The 22,335-nt window shown below is 39.2% G+C and overlaps 1 protein-coding gene across 1 annotated transcript in view; it reads left to right on the top strand.

The window, feature by feature from the left end:
* The window catches only part of PCCA (propionyl-CoA carboxylase subunit alpha), a 305,865-nt gene that overhangs the window by 161,951 nt on the left and 121,579 nt on the right, over positions 1-22,335 (top strand). Inside the window, exons 17-18 of the mRNA XM_042457614.1 lie at positions 10,346-10,456; positions 17,246-17,348. Of these exons, the coding sequence (XP_042313548.1) occupies positions 10,346-10,456; positions 17,246-17,348 (214 nt within the window). The remainder of the gene's footprint in view (positions 1-10,345; positions 10,457-17,245; positions 17,349-22,335) is intronic.

Below are 22,335 nucleotides of genomic sequence, written 5' to 3'. Positions count from 1 at the left end.
CAGCCTCAGAGGATGGCAATGGCCAACCCCCTCTGAAGAAACCTGTCCAGAAAGCCCCAGGAGAGGTTTGCCTTGAGCCTTCGGCAAGGAGCTACACTCTCTCAGCCTCAGAGGATGGCAATGGCCAACCCCCTCTGAAGAAACCTGTCCAGAAAGCCCCAGGATAGGTTTGCCTTGAGCCTTGGCATGAAGCCACACTCTCTCAGCCTCAGAGGATGGCAATGGTCAGCCCCTTCTGAAGAAACCTGTCCAGAAAGCCCCAGGATAGGTTTGCCTTGAAACTTGGGAGGAAGCCACACATTCTCAAATGAGACAGTTTAGAGGCTATGAGACAGAGGTTTTAGAGTCGTGGTACCATATCTTGTGGAGTACCCTCTATGGAGAGATGTGTTGTGGCACCTGAGGTATGTTGTTTGTAGTACCAGGTGCAGATCTTCTTATTCTTCCAGGCTTCTTGTTGTTGTGATCTTCCTCTCCCTCCTGCTTCTCCTTATGGATCAAGGTGGGAAACAACAACAAATTAGACATACAGTGGTGCCTCGGGTTACGAAATTAATTCGTTCCGTGGCACCGTTCGTAACCCGAAAAGCCTTCGTAAGCCGAATTGCCATAGGCGCTAATGGGGAAAAGCCGCGATTCCGTGCGAAAAAGCCGGAAAAAGCACCAAAAGTTTTTTCGTAACCCGAAAAAACATTCGTAACCCGGAACAATGTTTTCCTATGGGATTTTTTCGTATCCCGAAAATTTCGTAACCTGGGTATTTCGTATCCCGAGGTACCACTGTATAGCACCAGTTAAAAGAACACCCGGAGCCCTGGTGGCGCAGTGGTTAAATGCCTGTACTGCAGCCATTCACTCAAAACCACAAGGTTGCGAGTTCAAGACCAGCAAAAGGGCCCAAGCTCGACTCAGGCTTGTATGCTTTCGAGGTCGCTAAAATGAGTACCCAGACTGTTGGGGGCAAATTAGCTTACTTGCTAATTAGCTTACTTACTGTTCACCGCTATGATCTTTGGAATAGCGGTATATAAATAAAACAAATTATTATTATTTTTATTATATAAGACCACTGCATGTTAAAAGTCATACTTTAAAATTAATATTTAAAAATGGTCCGAGTAGACCTACCAGACAAGATTACTCTTTAGTGTTTTAAGCTTGGAGTCCATATCGAGCTTATTTAATTCCTCTGGCAGGTCATTCTGCTATTTGGAGGAGATGAAGAAATATCTTCTGAGTAAGTGGTTTTAGTGATCTGCGGTCTTTGCTGTTTTGTTCTCTTGCTGGTTTTTTAAAATTATTTTTTGTGCTGCATTCCTCTTGGTGTTTATTTTATCCTGGTTTTATTCTTTGTTCGTTTTATTCATTATTTTATGCAATTTACCTGTACTTTCTCCAGACAACTGTGGTTATTAGCCAGCTGATAAATGTAAAAATAAAGAAAGGAGCCTCCCTCTAAATTTATTTTGCAATAACCCTGGGAGGTAGGTGAACCAAGGGAGTGAATGGCTTAAGGCTACCCAATGAGGTTCCTGGGGAAGTTATGATTTGAAACCAGGTCTTTCTGGCCCTAATATAGTGCCATACAATTACAAGTGATAGGGGATTCTAGCTATCATTTCAGGCCATTTATGGTTGGTATTTTTAAAAGGAGTAGAATAAGTTCATCATTTCCCCACTCAGTTTTCCTCAGCTCTGCACAGAAATGTTTTGATTAGATCGGCTTGGGTACAGACCGTGGGGTAAATCAAAGCAACCCCTCTCTTTCCTTCACCCTCAAGTCAATCATAGATGACAGACTAGAAGCTGCACTGAAAACAATTGGGGTGCAGATCAGGAATTATTATTTGAGGGCACAGGGAAGAAGAGAACAAGAGAAGACAAAAACAGACATTTCAAAGGATAGAAGCCCAGGGGGGTAGGGGAGGTTAACAGTAGGGAGAAGGGAAAAAAGATATAAAATAAGACTGAACCCGACCCAGAGTAGATTAAATAGGAACAAAGAGGAACAGTGGTAGCAGAAGCAGTGAAGAAAGTTCCAGAAAATGATCTTGCAGGGAGTGGGGGGGCATGCGCGAAGATATCTGAAGAGTAATTTCATTTGAGCATCATGAAGATTTGTGTTTTTCTTTAATTTACATACTTGTCATCAATTTTAGGTTTTCATTAAATAAACAAATCCTGTTTATAAGCTATGGTTGGTGTGGAAATCTTACACAGGAACACAACAGTTACAGCTAAATGAGATGTTGGTCCCAAACACACTGGAGAAATAATCCAATTTGAGACTGCTTTAACTGCCCTGGCTCAGTGCTAGAGAATCCTGGGAATTGTAGTTTATTGTGGCACCAGAGCTCTCTAACAAAGAAAGCTAAATGGTTCACAAAACTACAGGTCCCAGAATTCCCTAGCATTGAACCAGGGCAGTTAAAGTGTTCTCAAACAGGATTACTTCTGCAGTGTGTTTTGGACCACAGTGGGACCCCCTATGTGCCCCAAATCTCAATCATTGACTCTACCAAGTCTGGAATCCTAATCCCACCTATTGAAGAGTAATTCCATTTGCAATATGGTGGGGTTTACTTTTGAATAAACCTCCTTACAGTTGCCCAGCATGTCCAGTTAATCTGTGTCATATAGCAGTCTCATTAGCTACCTTGGCATATATGGCCAAGAGGAAGAAATAGACATAAATAGCAATGGCACAATAATTTTGTCGTGTAACCTGAGTGTTTTTATCCACAGTGTCCTTGATCTGGACAGCTGCAGAATGAGTTCTATTGGTGCATGGCTGATTGCTAAAATCACTTCACTTCCCCTAGACAATAGTCAATAGTCTATTGTAGGAATTTAGAGGAGTTGTAAAAATGTTAATCTGGAAGGCTTTTTTGTTTGTTTGTTTGTTTGTTTGTTTGTTTGAGAAAGGTGGTTGCATTTAGTTTTGACAAAGGAAAATAAAGCTATAATGAGAAAATGTTGTTTCCTCCTTGAGTAGCTGCTGAGGTGTTGGGTGGTGCAAGGGACATTTTGCATTGATGCTTCAGCAGGGAAAAATGAGTTTAATGAGTTTACTTGAGGATTCAGTTCAAATGTTAGGAGGTGGACATGCAGGCATTTTTTTACATCAGAAAAAGGAGAAAAAGACTTCAGAAAGAGAAAACAATGTTGGTAATACTTGCACACATCTCCAGTTTTGTGTGTAGTGTGCCCTTAATTTTAGATGTAGATGCAGCATGTTCATAGACTACCATCAAAAGTATATTATATTTAACTAAGTAAATAATAACCTTACAGACTTGGATTATGTAGGGATATGGCTGTAACTCAGTGACAGAGCATATGCTTTTCATACCGAAAGTCCCAGAGTTCAATTTCTGGTATTGCCAGGTAGGACTGGGGAAGTTCCATTTTTGAAATCCTTGAAGAGACACTGCCAATCAGTGTGTGTGTGTGTGTGTGTGTGTGTGTGCGTTCGTGCGCATGCTGATATTGATGGTATAATCAAATGATTGACAAGAAAAGGGAGATTTCAGATGGATTACTAATAAATTTATTTGCACATGTATTTAAGAAGTTATCAGTGTGATAACTATTACCTTATGTAAAGGAGGTGATCTTCCTGATTCCTTGAATTCAGGGTAGGGTTTACAGTGATCTGAAACTTAGTAGTTGCATTTTCCAGTTTATTTAAACATTTGGTCGGGGAGAATGGAGGGTGAGGAGTTGTGTATTATTTGCAATCATTGTTCTTTGGTATAAACATTTTTGAAGGTGGGCAGTCTTATGTTCTCCAGATGGACTGGACTGCATTCCCATAATCCGTGACCATTTTTAGTTTCATGGGACTCTTAGTCAAAACATGTGGACAGCACCATCTTGTCCACTCTTTCATTATTTGGTAGCCACTATTTGTACTACAGTGCTGAGACATGGGAAATTCTGTTAAAGTCATGTGCCATGTCCTGACTAGGGGGCAATTTACAATATAAAAAAGTGAATAACATATTAATCATGTCTGAAAACATATGGCAAATACGCTGACCAGGTGGCTTTTGCTTTCCTTTACTGAAATGTTAGTTACATAGCTTGCATGGCAACTTGTTTTTGAGTATATTTAAAAATGTACTACATATATCATACTATCGTATTGAAATTTGCAAGGTAAAAAAGTGAAACATTCCATTGGGTATGCACAATCTTTCATGTGAACCTAAAGTAGCTTTTTGGATCCTGTCTGTTTAAGAAGCAGTGCAACTTAAACATTATGAAACTTTTGAAAGTTTGTGGTTTATATGAAGAAACATGTTACTCAGGCAATAAATTGTTCTCTCCTTGTGGCCTGTTCTGTGACTTTCTAGTGTATGAAATATTCAGGTGTTTCCCATGGATGGCAGAGTTGCAGTCTTGGGAGTTAGCCAATGATAAGGTTGTGTCAGTCTTTCAAGATTTTATTTCACGTAGAAGATTTGTATCAACTTCAACTGTTGTGCCTTTATTTGACAAATACAGTATTGTTGGATCCAATACTGGGAGAAAGGCCAGATTTTTATTAAATAAATAAAATGTAATATTTGAAGGCACCATAAATTTACAGTGTTGGGAGTGAGAATTGTTTTTCTTTAACATTTTTTTCAGAATGCTTTTCAGGAATTATATCTAGATGCTGAATATATATATATATTTAAATGTCTGCTTTTTCCTGTTAGTGCTATTAAAATAAAGTGAAACTCCTTATCAGCTAACTTTTCAGTTTAATGTGCGTTAAAGAGTTCCCTGTATTAATGAGTCCTGGTGTCGCAGTAGTTAAATGCCTGGACCGCAGCAACTCATTCACAAACCACAAGATTGTGAGTTCAGTGCCAGCCAGGGGCTCAGGGTCGACTCAGCCTGGCATCCTTCCAAATGAGTACGCTAAAATGAGTATCCAGCTTGTTGTAAACCACTTAGAGATTGCCTAGTCCGGTATGAAGCGGTATATAAATAAAGCTGCTATTGCTCAGTCCAAAATGCTGGAAAATTGCGACTGTTAAGGGCTGCACCATTCACAAATTGTTACTTAGCCAATATGGTATGGTTTGGTACCTTTCTCTGTGATTTGCTCCAGCATTACTACTGTCAAAGAGCTGAATAGCTGTCAGTTGCAGAGTATTGGACCTAAGTCCCAAATAAGTCTCTACACTGGAATAGTCCCATAGATTATATGGAGTGGAAGCTATTATGCCACTAAAGCTACTATTCCATGTAGAGATATCCAGCTGACAACCAATACCATCCACAGAAATGATAAAATGTGATTTGTGTGACCCAACCTTAACACAGGGCTGTTCCTGCAGTCTTATTATTAAATGTCAACTCATACAGTGCATTTCAAAGATAGTCTGGCAAAATAGTAATGCTCAATTATCATTATGCAGTTTAAATCTCTCATAAAAATGAATTTAATGCTTTTGCAACTAATAGCTATGCAAATAAAGTTCTTTCCATTCCACTTAACACAATTAAAATTCTCAGCAAGTTAAATATATTGAATTGTTTATCTATGGAGAGACATGTAGGACACCAATTAAGTTTACATGGATAAATGCAGATTTGCGTTTTGTGAATGTCAAGTTGACAGAAGCTTAATACTGTAAAAAGGGCTAATCAACACAGAATATGTTTAGTGTCAGTAAATATTTATGCTGAAGAATGTTTCCTGTGAATGATGAAGTACAACAGTCAGCTTATTTTGAATTTTACTAATTAAATTCTATGACATGTAGATTGCCACATTCATATAATTCTTGATTAATTTTGTATAATGCACATAATTTATATGACAAATATAAAGGCTTTGGTGATAAAGAACATGTTGGTGTGCCACCTTAAGTTCTGTCACCTCACATATTTAAGGCTGATGACAAACTGCCATTTTTAAATTAAGAATCTAGTAATTGTTTTAAAGGTGTGAAATAAAATTTTCTTCAAATTGTATTGACTGGCTTTTAATTTTGAGGGGAGTTTTACTTTTATTTTTCCTTTTTCTTGGTATTATTTATAGTGTAGAAAAACTGATGACGGGAGCAGGTGGAAAACCTGCCAACTAAAATCTTGACCTTAGTACAATTAGCAGCAGTGTCCACAAATGAACCAATATGGCTCCAGCACAAACCAGGAATGCATCTTGTCATCCAAACTTTGGTTTTGTGATGCAATGTGTAGTTCTGTCAGTGTCTACCCAAAAGCACAGGGGGAAGTTGTGTGGCTCTTTGAAAGAGGATGACATGCAAGTCATGTCTTCTTTCAACTCTATTTTAAAGGCCAGAGAAACTTTGAACCAGTGCCTGGAATTGTAGGAAATTCCATGTAGGAAAAGGAGCCAGCCTGGTGTAGTGGCTTGAGTGTTGGATTATGACTCTGGAGACTAGGGTTTTAATCCCCTTTCAGCCATGGAAACCCACTGGGTTACCTTGGGCAAATCACACACTCTCAGCCTCCTAAGGCAACCCCCACACAACTGAACAATTCTTGCCAAGGAAACCCTGTAGTAGGTTCACTTTAAGGGTGCCAGAAGTTGAAAATGATTTGAAGGCAAACAACAATAACAAAAATGAATGTTACTCTAACTAAGGCAGAATGGTGAGGGTGGATAGTATTTCCCTTGAAAAATTAGCCTCATAGTTGGAAGGGTATTTTTGAATCCAGCACTGTTGTTAAAATTCTTGGAAGTGATGGTGATAGATTTAATCATAACCTTGCCTTTTATGTGGAATAACATACACTAGGACAGGGGTAGGCAACTTGTGGCCTGCGGGCCGGATGCGGCCCGGCAAGGCCTTGGGACCGGTCCCAGCCCAGTCTTGCCACCAATTGCTGCCGGAGCCTTTGTCCTCTCGCGTGAGGGCCTGGGGCCTTTGGCCTATCAGGAGGAGGCGGGCAAGGGGGGGCAAGCGGCAGGCAAGGGGAGGCAAGCGGCGGACAAGGGGGGGCAATAGTCTATAGAAGCCTCCGAAACATGCATTTATATTAACATTTTTTTTAAAAACAGCAAATTTTTGCATGTCCTCCATTTTTAAAAAGTGTCCTCCATTTGAAAATTGTGTCCTATATTTGTCCCAGTTTATTTATTTATTTAATTTTTTGAAAAATTATTTACTTATTTATTTTTTGGCTTTGGCCCCCCAGTTGTCTGAGGGACAGCAACCCGGCCCCCGGCTCAAAAAGGTTGCCTACCCCTGCACTAGGATAAATCCTAATGCTGGGCAAAGAATGTCAGATCCATCTGAATACCCATTTAGGCTTAACATTTGGTAATCCTTTTAAGATGAAATATATGTAGTTGTTGCGTAGTGATATCCCATAACTGCTGCTAGCAATGATTTGGCAATGCTTTAGAAATATAAATTTGAAAGACTAAAATAGCAAAACCAGCTTTGCACTATGTTCACTGAAATTATAGCTTACTTTTTTTTATTAATTTACGGCCGATGATATACATTACCATTCATTGTTAGCGCTAAAGAAAATAGTGAAGAATTCCAAACCATTTATTGAGAAATATTACCTTGTTTGATCACTTGAGTATGATGCTTTCCACAGAACACTAGTGAAGAAATCTTTATGTTTCTGTCCAGACAGTTTGGACCAGAAATACTTGTGTTAAAGTGAAGTGGTCTAAGGCCTTTCATTGCTCTGCCTAACTTAGTTCAAAAGGATGTTCTGAGAATAAAATGGGAAAACTAGGTATAGTCATCCCTCCTTATCTACAGTTTTTTATCCAAGGATTCAAGCATCCATAGCTTGAGTGTGTGTGTGTGTGTGTGTATTCAAAAATTACACTTTGGTTTTTGCCATTTTATATAAGTGACCCTGTTTTCCTGTCCCATTGTATTTAATGGGACTTCAGCATCCAAGGATTTTGGTATCCACAGGTGGGTGGTAGTGGTGGTCCTGGAATAAATCCCCAACATGTACCAAGGGTCCACTGTTATTTCTTTGACATTTGGGGTACAAAATCTGCTTAATGTGGTGGTGGTCTTCTACATGTCTTTTTATTTTATGAACTTTAAAAAACTGAATGATGCATCTTTAAAAAGAGCTAATCTGTGGTGATTTGTGAAATAAAAATAGTTTTAAAAATTCTTACTATGTTCATGCTAACTTTGTGTTTTTCTCTTCTTGGATCAAAGAGGCACTACTCTGTACATTCATTTCCCTTTCTGTTCCAGTTCTTTTTTCATTCTGAATAAACTGTACTGAAGTGATAGATTTCATTATTTCCCCAGTTTTTGTGGCTTCACTCTCGGTTGCCAAATCTAATTTTTTTAAAAAGAAAAAGTGGTGCAGAAGGAAATATCATTGCAGGATGGATGTAATATATAGTTTAACGTTCACGCAGGCTGGCCTCTGTTTGATCCTGTGAGAATGTGGAGGTTAATGTCTGGCTGGTGTTTTGGAAGCAGCAGGTAGTCAAGAGTAAACTCCTCTAGGGGTCCAGATTTCTGTAGCCTCATAGTTATTCACGCAGATGGGGGATACCTTGTGAACTTTCACTGAGGTCATGCTAAACTGCAAATCATACTTTGAAATTCCTGAACTCTTAGGTACCAGATACCTTGTGGTTGAGGTTATAACATTGGAACTATTAATGCATTTCACAGAGTAGGCGTGCTTGACCCTCCAAATCTGATACAGAGATAGCTGAAAATAGTTTTCTGGATACTTACATAAATTGTGTGTGTGTGTGGGGGGGATCTTCTATTTAGAATGCTAATTCACATTTTTCGTGATGCTGTTTCTGAAAAACTGCTTCTACTTTTCTTTGAACTCTGTAAAATGGACTTTTATCAAGGCTGAAATGATAGGAGAAACTTATACTTTCTTGCATGCTCATAGTTTGGAGTGAATTAAAATAATATTTAATTTCAGATCTTGTAGCATTCAGTAGACACACAGATTCCTTTCATCAGACATCAACTATCATGTCACCAGGGATCTTAGAGCAGTTTCAGCAAGTAAAAGCATGTGGAAAAAGCATTCAGTTCCTCAATTGTAGTGTGTAAATATATTATTGTGCTCACTCAGTCTGTAACATGTGTGGCTATGTGCACAGAACATTTAAATTAGTAGTTAGGATAAAAATCTTTGTTCCAATATATTCATAGGTGGCTGTCCCTGTTTGCAAGAGAAATGCCTACATGTTACTTCTTTAATCTTACACTTTTCTGTGAATTTTGTTATAATAAATATATATTATGTATGATTCAATAGCATTCAGTTAATTCCTTTAGAAGTAAAGTCTGTAGAGTCTTTTAAAAAACCAGCCAGACATTGGAATAGGAATGCAAGTTTTCAAATACTTGTTCTGTATAATTTGAAGGCCTATGTAGCTTAACCAAATGTCCAGTTTCTCATAGTAGAATGTGTTGTGAAGTATTCAGCAGTTTACCCTTATGCTGTATCAATAATATACAAGCTGTCTTTCAATTTTTCGGGGGGATGGAGAAAAAAAAAACCATACCATTGCAAAGTGACTCTTAGAACTGTTTATAATGATTGATATGGGGAGGTTCTTCAAAGTTCTGGAAAACAGAAGTGAAGTGCCTGTTTTGTTTTTTTAAAAGATCCTCCTTGACTTAGAATATCATTCCTGTTACAGATAAACCATAGGCAGATTGATGAGTTTGCAAAGTTGTGAGCAACACACATGATAATATGACAGGTTTCTATTGTTTTGCTGTACATAGTGGTGACTTCCAGACTGAATGACTACCATATATACTCGACTATAAGCCGACCTCATGTATAAGTCGAGGTCAACTTATGGGGGCAAAAGTATGGATTTTGGCATTCTCTGTGAATAAGTCAGAGTTCAAAGTTCCCAAGACAGCTGAGCTGTGGACAAGCTGTAGGGTGATCACTCACCCTGCACAGTCTTTCTGCAGCAGGGCTGAGTGAGCCCAGCCCAGCCCAGCCTCTCCAAAGCAAGGCTCTTTCCCCGGGAAAAAAGCCTGGATCCCGAGAGGCTTCTGGGTGTGCGATCGCCCTGCATAGCCTTTCCCCAGCCTGGCTGGGGAGAAAGTTGAGTCAATTACCCATGGACCTGTGTTTAAGTCGATCCAGGTTTTTGGATCAATCTTTTGACCTAAATTTCTCGACTTATACACACATGTATACGGTATGTAACACCATGCAGTTTCGTGTACTTGTGCATTTTCCTTTTGGAGGTTCCTGTTTTCTTTGTTTGGTTTCATCTGTCTGCCCATTGATCCCAAGCATGAGCCCTCCAGATGTGTCTGCTTAATGTGTATTCATAGCTATACCATGAGACATTAATCTACCGGACTAAAAGTTACTTTACTTTCAGGTGTAGCCCACAATATTGCCTTACTACGTGAAGTGATAACCCACCCACGCTTTGTCCAAGGGGACATCAACACTAAATTCCTACCTGACGTGTATCCTGATGGCTTTAAAGGTAGGTTTTAAATGGAAAAATTGATTGATGTAATGTATACCCCATCTTTCTTCTGGCAAGATTATGCAAGGGAAAAATACATTTTCATCTAATGGAGAAGGAGCCATCTATGAATGGATTAACTTCTGTCTCCACCCAGGTGAGGCAAGGGATCATAGGCTTTAAAAAAAAGTATTTACTATTGGATTCCTGGCTCTTCCTCAGTTCTTTTTCCTTGTCTTACCCACCCAAGGCCATATTGTTCACTTCTTCATCTTTTTCTTGGTTATTATACTTCACTCCCCTGTTTTTTTCCTCTCAGCTGTTTCCCCCTTTTCCTTTCCCCCCCTCTGCCTCTTAAAAAAAGCACCTCAGTGATATTAACCCTTTTGAAGCTTCTGCCCCCAACCTCAGAGAGGCTGGGGCTGTGGAACTCAATTCAGTGCCTCAGTTGATGGAGCAAAAAGGCATTGCAAACCTGGCTAGCACTGACTGTTGGATTGGGCCATGGAAATAGAGAAGGAAGCTGCTTTAAATTGTCCAGCTGCCTCTCCTCAACGGGCTAAGCTTGCTGCTTCTGAGGAATTCTCAAGTAGAGTCAGTCAGGTGGGCAGGAAACCTAAGCAAGTAACCAAGTTGGAAGCAATAGCTAAACAGCCATCTCAGAAATCACACCTATGTGTTCACAATTCAGCAGCCATTTTGAATCCCAAGTAGAAGCCAAGCATTTTGAGGAAAGAAATGTTTCCAATGCCTCTTTCAGTCCCTATGGTCTTGCCTATGTCACTTTTTGATTAGAATTCATGGTTATAGCATCTTTCCTGCACAGTAGCTAAGAAGCTTAAAGTTGAACTAACTGGCCCCCTCCATGGCTACCATATATGGAAACATGAAAGGATGAGGGCTGACATCACACCTATGCAACCAAATGTAGCATCAGTTTAAAAAAAACCATAAAAAACTTATTAAACATATTAAAACAATCACTCCATATTTTAAAATCCATTATTTAAAAATTCTCTGACTAGGCCTTCTGGAAGACAACGATCTTTAACATTGTTTAAATTCAGACAGTGTATTTAGCTCTCGAATCTCTTCCAACATGTCATTCCACAATCCAGGGGTAGCTGAAGAAAAAGTCCCCGGATGACAGTTCCCAACTTAGTCCTGTCTGACTGAAGTAAATGTCCCCCAGAAGACCTGAGTGTATGTTACGGATTATATGGGAGGAGGCAAACTTGTGTGTAACCTGGACCCAATCCATGTGTAGCTTTAAAAGTAACAACATTTTGTAGCTTGCCTGGAAACTAATTGGCAGCCAATGGAGTAATATTGGTGTAATGTTTTTACTCCTAGGTATACCAATTTGGCTGTCATGTTCTGAACTAATTGAAGTTTCTGAATTTGGTACAGAGGTAGCCCAATGTACGGCACATTGTAGAAGTCCATCCTTGTGGTTACCAATATGTTCACTACCATTTTTAGGTCTTCCAATTCTAGGAAATGATTCATCTGGCATAACAGCTGAAGCTGGCAGTAAGCACTCCTGACTGTTGTGTCTATCCGAGCTGTCATTTGGCACAGTGGATCCAGAAGCAATCCCAGACTGAAAACACAAGAGGGCTGGTCATATTCAAGTGAACAAGAGGACTTAGCCAGACAGGGGGCCACATTAATTATAGGACTTCCAGACTGATTCTTCAGCAGTCCTAACCACTGAAAATCCAGCTGTGGGGCAAACGCAAAAGTCTCCATGTGAGTTATCCTCTTTCCATCTGATTTTAATGATTTAGTAAAGTCAGAATGGAATCCCACCACTCAAAGTAGAAGAGGCATTAATGTAGTGCAAAAATTATATATACTTTCTTCAGAGGCTGTGAATCTTCTGAAGCCAACTCTCATAGATGCTCCAAACCCAGCACTCCTGACACATACTTTACCACCCCTGAAGGAGGTTCAAGTTTTAAAGACTCTAATGAAAAAAAAGAGCAGGTACTTCCGTTAATTGGGGCCACAAGGCCTGTTCTAGCCATTCATATACCTTCAACTGCATCCCTTATTGCTAGGGCAGCCATTCTATGGGTCCAAGATATTCTTGATAACAGGGACCTGGATGCAAAGCTTTACTCAAAATGTATTAATGTTTAGCCTTTATAGCTAACTCATCCCACTGTCTTGCTCCTTCAACTGTAGCTAGAATATCAATTTGGCTAAGATAGTGGAATGCAAACACAACCTAGATCCAAATTAGCTACAGTCCCTTACCCGGGAAACCTCCATTTTGGTGAGGAGACTCTGAAGAACATCCTCATAGAAACAAGACATGAGAAGAAGGCCATGCCTTCTATTCGAAGGAATGATATAAAAAGACATAGTAAGCAGTCACAGCCTTTTTGTCCTTTTCTTGCTCTAGAGACTTCAAGTCTTTCAAATTCATCTGGTCTAAGTCTCAGTTCCTTTTTGTTCTCAGGGAGGCCCAAGCAAGATTCTTCCACAAGGGAACCAGTCTTCTCAAACAAACTAATCTCCCAGAATAGAGGGCGACTTTCACACTTCATGCAAGCATGGTCCTTCTCCCTGACAGATCAGTGGGTGCTGAGGGCAATAAGCAAAGGTTATGCTATAGAATTCAATCAAAATCCAAAATACCACTTCCTCAGGCCCCCAGTTTCCAAAAACCTCTCAAAGAACCACAAAAAGCATTGGAATGTGACTTATCTGTTATTACTGGGAGCCACTGAACTGATCCCCACAAATGAAAATTCAGGGATATATAGGTGTGTTCCAGACGCTCAAAAAGTATGTACTAGGTACGTACTAGGGTTAGGAAAGAGCTTCCCTTTCGGACACCCTAACCCTAGTACATACAAAATGGCGGTGCCCATTCTACATGGGTGCTGCCATTGGGATGTCACGACGCGGAAGTGATGTTCGGGTGCCGCGCAAGAGCGCCCGGGACACCCTTTCCATGGCACTGGAAGGAACACTAAAATGGAGCTCCTTCCAGGTTTGTGTCTCTGGCGCAGCCTTTACACAGCTGCGCTAGTGACACAAATGAGAAAAGGCTGAGCGGCCCCTTTCTCTTGTTCTCCGCCGCTGTCGGGGTGTCTTTGGGGATTGAAGCCCCAAGGACACCCCTTTCCAGGCCATGGGGAAGCGGCCTTTTGCCACTTCCCCGCAGCCTGGAAAGCAGCGGATCGGGACCTCAGAGGCTGCCGCTGTGGCAGCTGAGGCCCCGATCCAGCGGGGAAAGGGCGGGTGCAGGCCGCCCCAAAAGGGCGGTCTGTAAACTGCCATACTTGATTTTCTTCATCATGTCCAGGAAGGGGGATGGAGTTCACCTGATTCTAGATCGCAAAGTTGTGAACAGGTTCATAAAATGCAGGCATTTCCAGACAGAAAGCCTTGAGATAATCCAAGAGCACATTTTCTCAGGGGATTAACTCCTTTCAGTGGATCTTTGGGAGTCTTATTTTCATATCCTTATTCATACTTCTTCATGGATGTACCTCTGTTTCTGTTATCTCAGTATTCACTGTCAGTTCAGAGCCCTGTTTTTCCTGTTGATTTCACTGATTCACATTTATTAATATCTCTATTGCCCACCTGAGACTACAAGGCATTCATATCTTCCAGTACTTGGATGATATCCTTTTAAAATTCCCCTCTCTTTCAGGGGTGCAACAGGATGTAACAGAGACCTCATCAGTTCTACTGATAGTTTCATGATCAACAAATAGAAAAGTTACTTCTGACCCAGTGGCTAGTACTATTACCCCTAGGTGCCACCAAAAAGGGTCACATTGCTCTCTCTTCAGAGATAAAAGCAAAAATAAAAAAGCAAGTTCTTCTTTTTGTGAGAATAGTAAAGACACATCTATTGGGCCTGATTTCCTTATTTCCTATATTCACCATCTCCACTTGGGTGCCGTTTCACTTTTGTTTCCTGTAGTGGCTCCTTCAACCATTTCCACCACTCATAGAAAAGCATTTGCCGATGCCCGGCCCAACAGATGTCAGGTCCTTTGCTGGAGAAAAGCCCAGAAACAATGCTGTGTCTGATGATCCATACCATAGGAAGGAACCCTGCTCAAAAACACCAAGAGTTAGGCAATGGGGGCACCTGATGTCCCCCAAATACCCCGCCAGTTCGACGTTGGCCTCCTTGCGGACATAGGCATTGTATGCTCAGGACTACTATTTGCCCACCCTACCGACTACCACAGGTGACAATCCATGCATGGTGTGGCTGGCATCTTCAGATAATGTTTTGCCACAGTATATATACACCCAGCTTTTTCCAGGCAAAGCATTCTCTGAAGATGCCAGCCACAGATGCTGGTGAAAAGTCAGGAAGAAACTTTTCTGGAACATGGCCACATAGCCTGAAAAACCCACAAAAAACTAAAAATGTGTATTTTTGATATCAGGAATTGCATACTGTAGACTCACCACCTAGAATTAAATCCTAAATATCTGTGCTGATTCATCTGCTGTTTCCAATATTATAACCCCAAAGCAATGCCTATGTAATGCCAGAGTTGTGATGCTGCATTGGCACAGTCATTGGTATCATCTATCTTAAGGTAGTAATTGCTGGTATACTGTGACATGGTCACCATACTATTTCTGCTGTACTTGTTTAAAGGAGGAAAAGCAATCTTTATATTTTTATTATACTGATATATGATTTCTTTAGCGTATTACTTGCAAATAGATGCAGAACATGATCTTTGGATAAACCTTTTTATTTGATTTTAATTAGAATAATACTGTATAGGCTTACAAATATGGGGATTTCTGTGTACAACTGTATAGTTCTGTTCACCATGGTGTTATCTGTGTTTAATTCTGTATAAAGTGAAAATAAGGGCATCTGTAAACAGTTCTTGGGGTGCTTAAAGTTTGAAGTAGACTTTAAGTGCGAGATGAAAATTGAGTAAGTGCAGCTGAACCTGTATAGCCACTCCGTTCCAGGTGTGTAAAATTATGTGTGATTTAAACAAATTATCAGTTTTAGAGAGACAAATTTGGCCTTTATTCTAGTAATGTAAGGGTTTTTTTGTTATTAAAATACGGTATATAATTGTGTGGGTCTCATAAAGCACAAAATACCCTTATGTTATCATTTTTTTAAAAAAAATGCAATGATCAATAAATAAAACATTTTTAACAACTTCTCTTAATTCTTTGAAATATCTTGACAGCCTTCCCATTAACCTCAGTTGGCAACTTTTAATTAAATTTTTACTTGGAGTGGAGTACTTGACACATGTTCAGGCTAATTTTCACATATATAGGTTTCTTATGTGTCAGCTGTCATCAACACAAAGCAGCTTTTTAAAATGCATTATTTCTTTCTGATTTCCAGTCTGTCCTTATGGATTTTCCATAGGTTTTTAAAATTGTAACACCGCATATCCTCTGACCAGCAAGACCTAGTGTCCTTCAGATAGCTGAAATTTAGAAATACTTGCTTTTACTCCCCCTCCTTTTTCAAAAATCCAATGCAAGCAATATAGTTGTATTGTTGATGGGGGGGGGGGGGAGATAGAAGTAGTAGCAGCAGCAGGCAGTGTATTATGGAAGAAGTGTGCCAATGTGCATTGAATCAGTGTGAACTGATTCATGCAGAGGATGTTTCATAAAAGGCCTATTGTACCTTCATAAGATAAACCTTTCCGGTTGAGCAGTTGTCTCAGAGATGGAGTCATTTTTCAGTTTGCCAGCATTATTTTGCATCATACAGTGCCATACACAGAGAACAGAATATGACATGATATCTGATTAATATCAGATTAATACATGCTGAAATTTGTAAATAGCTGGTAGGTGGCTATCATGGGGTGTATCCTTTGACCTAACTATCACCAACTACAGTAAAACTCAATTCTTAAGTGGCAAGTGAACACTTTTGTAAATTCCCACTGCTCCAGTGAGTCTACTTTAGTTGAGGCTTGCAATTAAACTGGGATGTTTGCTTTTTAAAAATGTCCATCAGCTTGAAGTATTCCACCAGTACGGTATAAACATACCAAATGCCTTGATTCTTGATAATCTTCCAGATTATTTTATAGATCTTTTAGTGTGGATAGTGCAGTTCCCTGAGTATGCACAAGAATTGATGCTGCTCATATCATTTGGACAATACTTATGACATGACATGCACCTTTCTGCATCCAAAATCCTGAGACCATTGTAACAGCACCACTGTGTCCCATAAACCTTTGGAGCTGACCATGGGCCTTCAGATATTGGCCTTCCATATTACATGAAAAAGTTGGTTGTATCTGAAGTAAAGAATGGAAACGCATGCTACTTGAACAAATTCAAATGCCTAGAATTTTTATTATTAGAATGAACAGCAGTCTTTCTCTCAAGGCTATCATTCCAGCCCATTTCCACCACTGTTGAACTGTGTTTAACATTTATTGCCAGCATTGGCTGGTAAAATGTAATAATTGCTGAAATTTTGTGTGGTGTTATTTATGTTGGATAGAATATGGGTGCTTAAGATGGTATTCAAAGTACATATTGAGCTAAATGGAATGGGGAAATTTTTATATGTGGAGGCACAAGATCAAAGAAATCAATGACCCAGGTAATTAAAAGACTGCCTATTCTCACTTCAGCTTGCCTGACCGCTGAAATCATTTGCAGAGTGTCTTAATATGTCCCCCTTTGGAACTGATGCAGTTAGCCAACAGGGAGAGGGCATTATGAATGATAATTATGCTAATACATATAACAGGTGTATGTATCATTTGTAATGCTACCATAACATTTCTGAAAATTGATTTTGAAATCTAGGACACAAGTTGGAAGATTCTGAAAAAAGGGAGCTTCTGGTTATAACAGCATCTCTGTATGTGGCTGAACAACTTAGATCACAAAGATTTCTGGGTGCTCCAAGGTAAGCTTGTTTCTAGAAAGTTGTGTGTGTTTAAGTAATTTTATCTTTGCATATATACTATTCATTACCAGGATCCAAAAAGCATTCAGCTTCTTCTGGTCCAAATTGGTGTAAAAGCCTCCTATACCACACTGGACATGGTTACTAAAATTCAGAATTTTAGAAGCAATTTGTAGCATTATTGGAAACTGCTGTTTTCTTGAATTAGGACTAGGGACATCCAGGTTCAGCTTGTTACATGCATGAAGCAGTGACGTGGCCAAGGTCTGGACTCCCCCTTCTGAAGCTGTGCTGAAAATCCTGGCTATGTTGCTGCATGAAGCTCACTACTCATCTCTCAGAGTTGTTATGAGGGGAAGGGAGGAAGAGGGACTGAGTGCTTTGCCTTGAGCTCCTTGAAGGAAAGATGGGTTAAAAATGTAAGAGATAAATAGAAATGTATGTAGGACTCGATGCATGTCTGAAGTAACCATCATAATACCAACAGAAGATTTCAAGGTATCATAGGCCTGGATGCTTACTTTTCATTAAAGGAAAACCAAAGGCGGATTGGGCTCATAGACCCTTTGTGTGAACGTACCTATATTTTTGGTACAAGGGGAATACGAACCATAATCTTTTGATGTATAAATTAAGGAGGACATGTTCAGTATATCGTTCCTATTTATTGGACAGAGTGCTGTTGACATTTATTCTTGCATATCAGTAACTGCGTATTTTTAATAGCATGCATTGTATTCTTGCATATAACAATGTGGACAAAAAGTCTTCAGGCTAATAATAATAGTTTAAACCTACTTCACAACATAGTCACGAGTATAAAATTGTTGAGAGCTAGGAGGTGTAAATTTTTGCTGATCTTTGAATACTTCTTTTTATTTATTTATTTTTATTTATAAATACAGTGGTCCCTCCACATTCACTGGGGTTAGAAGTGAAGGACCTCCGTGAATGTGGAAAAACTGCAAATAAAAAAAACCACTCTTCTTTATACCTTAGAGAACACCTCTCGAGGAATCGCCAGATCCTCCAGTTCAATTCTGTGGTCAGCATCTGCCAGAAGTTGATCATAGAATCATGCTGGAGGAGTGTTTTCTTTAGGAACTCCTAGTGTGTCCAGAGAGAAATATTGAGTGTCTACAGAAATACTGAATTTGGAACAACTTGATTTGTTTTTATTGAACAACTCATACTATCAGTCTGCTTTGCCAATAATAGTTGTAGCCCTTCTTAATTAAAGTGAACAAAACTTTGGAATGGTCAGGCCTGTCATTTTGACTCTAAGCTGCCAGCAAGATAAACCTCTAAGCCATTTCTACATGTACAACAAAACTGTAATGTTGAAAAATTCAGCAGTGGAGACACTTAAGCCAAATTCATCTCTCTGCAGATTAAACCTATTACATTTTAGTTGTCCTCAGTGATCATGACAAGTAATTAGTTTTTAGGTTTCTTGTAACACTTTTTTACAGAAGGGTTCCTACCTGCTACAATTAAGAGAAAATAAATAAATAATGTATAAATAAATATGCAACCTTTTGTGTAAGCACTCACAAAGTTATGCCTATAAATATATCATGTATCTATACATTTTTCAAGACTTAGCAGTCTTTTAAATGTATTTGATAAATAAATGACTCTTGGATTTGGGTGGTGTATATGTCTACAGTATGCCTAGGAATTCTCCTTCTTGAATACTGCAGGCTGTCTTATATAGAGATCTTCACACTTCACAATTTTTGCCATTCTGAGTGAGGGAGACTTTTTCTTTAAACAAGCATTTTAGTAATTCCATAAGAGAAAATATTTAATTATTTTTCTATGTTATCCATTTATTACTGGAAAAATTAAATGTTTATGGGTGGAAACCCCATGGAAAGGTGGATGTCTAATTTTATCCCTGTTCCCTCACATCTCTAGGTGCATGCTTACAACTGTAACCAATTGCTTCACAACATTAATAAGGTTACTTTCTTAGATCTATATAGGATTACTCTGTAAAGGGAACAGTTAACTTTGTCTTTCATAGTAATTTCATGTTGACAACTTGTTGGTAACAATCCGGATGAAAAAGTAATGTTGTCTTAATGCCTTCTTTAGTCAGCATGGGTATTGCCTTTACAAGAGGAAATATATCTTAATTGTGTCAGGAAAAGGGAATTTTTTTGAGAAGATAACTTCTGGCCTAGTACTTTAATTAAAAAACAGTTCAGCTGGAGAAAAAAAAGCCTGTGCCCTGTTAATCTAATTAATTAACTAATTAATACCCCACCTTTCTCACAGTGCCAGACCCAAGGGGGTGTACAGCATCAAAACACAAATAGGTTAGCATGTTAAAACTGAACACTGAATTGAAACAGTTTTAAAAATGATCAACTACATTTTTACAACCCAAAGAAAAACTTCAGCAGATATTCCAGTCCTTCTTTGTCTAGTGTGGTAGCAGCGCATTGAACAATACTACCAAATATTTACATGTTGTACTTCATATTTCCAAGGGTACCATGTAGGGCCTATCCATGGGATCTGTATACCTGCTATAGGAGTTGAGAGTCAGAGTCCAAGTCACTCCTTAAAATTCTCCCCACTGATTTTTAGTATACCCTCAGCCCTACTGTATGTAGAGTGCTTATCTTTTGTCATTTCCTGGGCTCTCTTAATGCTGTGCTCTGCTCTCCTCCCTCTGCTGCTTTTGCTTAGAAAAACAGTTCATTGTTGTAGGTCCAAAACATGCTGCAGAAATAATCCAGTTGGAGACCACTTTAACTGCCCTGGCTCAGTGCTAGGGAATCCTGGAAATTGTAGTTTATTGTGGCACTAGAACTCTCTGATAGAGAAGGGTAAATGTCTCACAAAACTATAGTTTCCAGAATTCCCTAGCATTCTTTTAAATAACATTCCTTTAATTTCTGTCCAGCATTCAGCTGCACGCATTATTACATCCGCTCACTGCTTTGACCATATCTCTCCTTTATTGTCATCCCTTCACTGGCTCCCCCTCCTTTTCTGTATTAGTATAAGCTTCTGTTGCTGACTTTTAAAGCCCTGCATGGTCTGGCCACTCCTTATTTATCAGACCTTCTTTCTCCTCACCTTTCCGCTCGTGCCCTCCATTCTGGTAGTCAAGGTCTGCTGTCTCAGCCTAGGATTTCCACTGTCCCTTTTCACTTGCTGCCCCTCACTCCTGGAACCTCCTTCCCTGACGAGCACAGGTCATCACTTCTTTCACCAGTTTCAAAATTGAGTTGAAGACCATCCTGTTCAGAGAAGTGTTCCCAGGCATTGTGTGATTATTATTTGATGTTTTTAATTTGTTGCCTGCCTTTCCTGTTTTATTATATATTATTTTCTATGTATTATGCTATTATTTCGTAGAATGTACACCATAGGCAGATTTATTTTTATCTATTTTATTGATTGTATTTACAGCACTATGTAAATCTACAGTGCTATATAAATAAAGCATAATAATAATAATAACAATAATAACTTGGATTATTTTTGCAGAGTGTTTTGAGCTCTAGTTCTAATTATTGCTGTTGGCATTTTGTAGGGGAAGGGGTTGAGATTGGTAAATATTAGTGCACACAGTACTCCTAGGTTTGCCCAGTACCATCAGCTATGCTTCTTTTACTTGTGCTTTTGCTACACAGCCTAATCCTACAAGGGCTTATTCTATGAACACAGTGATTTGGGTGACTGAAAGAGAGTAGCTGTCTAAGGCAGGAGGAAGATAATGGGATATGTAGGTTGAGCTGCTGCATCATTGTGCGTGCATATATCCATTGGGCTGCCACTTCTGCCTCATGTAGAAGGCAGCTTCCCAGTGGCAGATCACATACCCAGAGCTATTTAGTGGCCAGGGAGGGTGTGAGGTGACTGTGCGGCATTTGGCTACATATTTGATGGGTTATTTGATGGGATATTTCCTTGCTGATAGAGCGCTTCCTTGCATAATGAATATAAAAACATAGACATACCTAACTCCACTTTATGCCCAGTTTACACCGACATAAGTTTACCTTACCCAGTTTACACTCATGTATATCTCTGACAGGATTCTTGTGTTGTTCCAGGAGACTCAAGAACTCAATTGGAGGCCTCTGCATGTAGGTACTACATGCAGATTTTAAATGTATCAGTCTATGCAAAATGTCTACTTAGGAAAAGGAGGATCCATACTTGACTGTAATATGTTCAGGTTTATGGGAGAAATCTGACAGCATTCTGGTATGATTGTTGTGTGTATTGCATTTATAGTGAAGGAAGCATGTGCTTTTGTTTTCCATTATTTGGTTTAGAACTTAAAAACAGTAACGTTTTTTTATTTTGTCAGCCTCACTTGTAGATTTTCAAACAATTTTTTTTCTTATGGAAAAAGAGAAATTGCAACAGATTTTCCTTTTCAACCTAATCATCAAAATGCTTGATATCACAGGGTCAATCTGATAATGTGCTATTCAGATAATAGGGACACAGATTTCCTTTAGGAAGTAGCTGTGAATGGTGTATGATTGTGTGTATTTTTTTAGTTTTCAGTGCTTTAAATGATTTTGCATAGTTTTTCCCCCTGTTTGCTCAATAGTCTGGCTTAGAATCAAATGAGTACCACCCAATATAAAACTGCAGGTCAATTTTATATTGTGCATTGAAGCAAAAATCCTGAGGTTGTCATGATAGAACATGGTACTGTTTCCAGTGGAAACACTTTGATGTAAGTGAATTTAACTTGCTTGATGTAGCCAAGGTCTATCAAACAAAAAGCGATGTTCAACTGATGTATTGGCTGGAGTCTTATTTTCATTAGTAGTTTGGACAAGGGGAATAGGCGAGTAAATGCTCCAGGTGTGGCTATCTCATGGGTCTACTAATGTAATGTTTACACTTATAAACCCAATTGCCTACAGCACTTCCTATGTGTTGCTTGTGTTGGCTGCTAAGCTTATTTTCCTAATTTTTCTATTGGTTTTGGCCTTCTATCATTCAT

The sequence above is a fragment of the Sceloporus undulatus genome, chromosome 3, assembly GCF_019175285.1.
Source record: "Sceloporus undulatus isolate JIND9_A2432 ecotype Alabama chromosome 3, SceUnd_v1.1, whole genome shotgun sequence".
Taxonomy (NCBI): domain Eukaryota; kingdom Metazoa; phylum Chordata; class Lepidosauria; order Squamata; family Phrynosomatidae; genus Sceloporus; species Sceloporus undulatus.
Note: the sequence above shows the minus strand (reverse complement) of the source record. Positions and strands in the feature narration are given on the sequence as shown.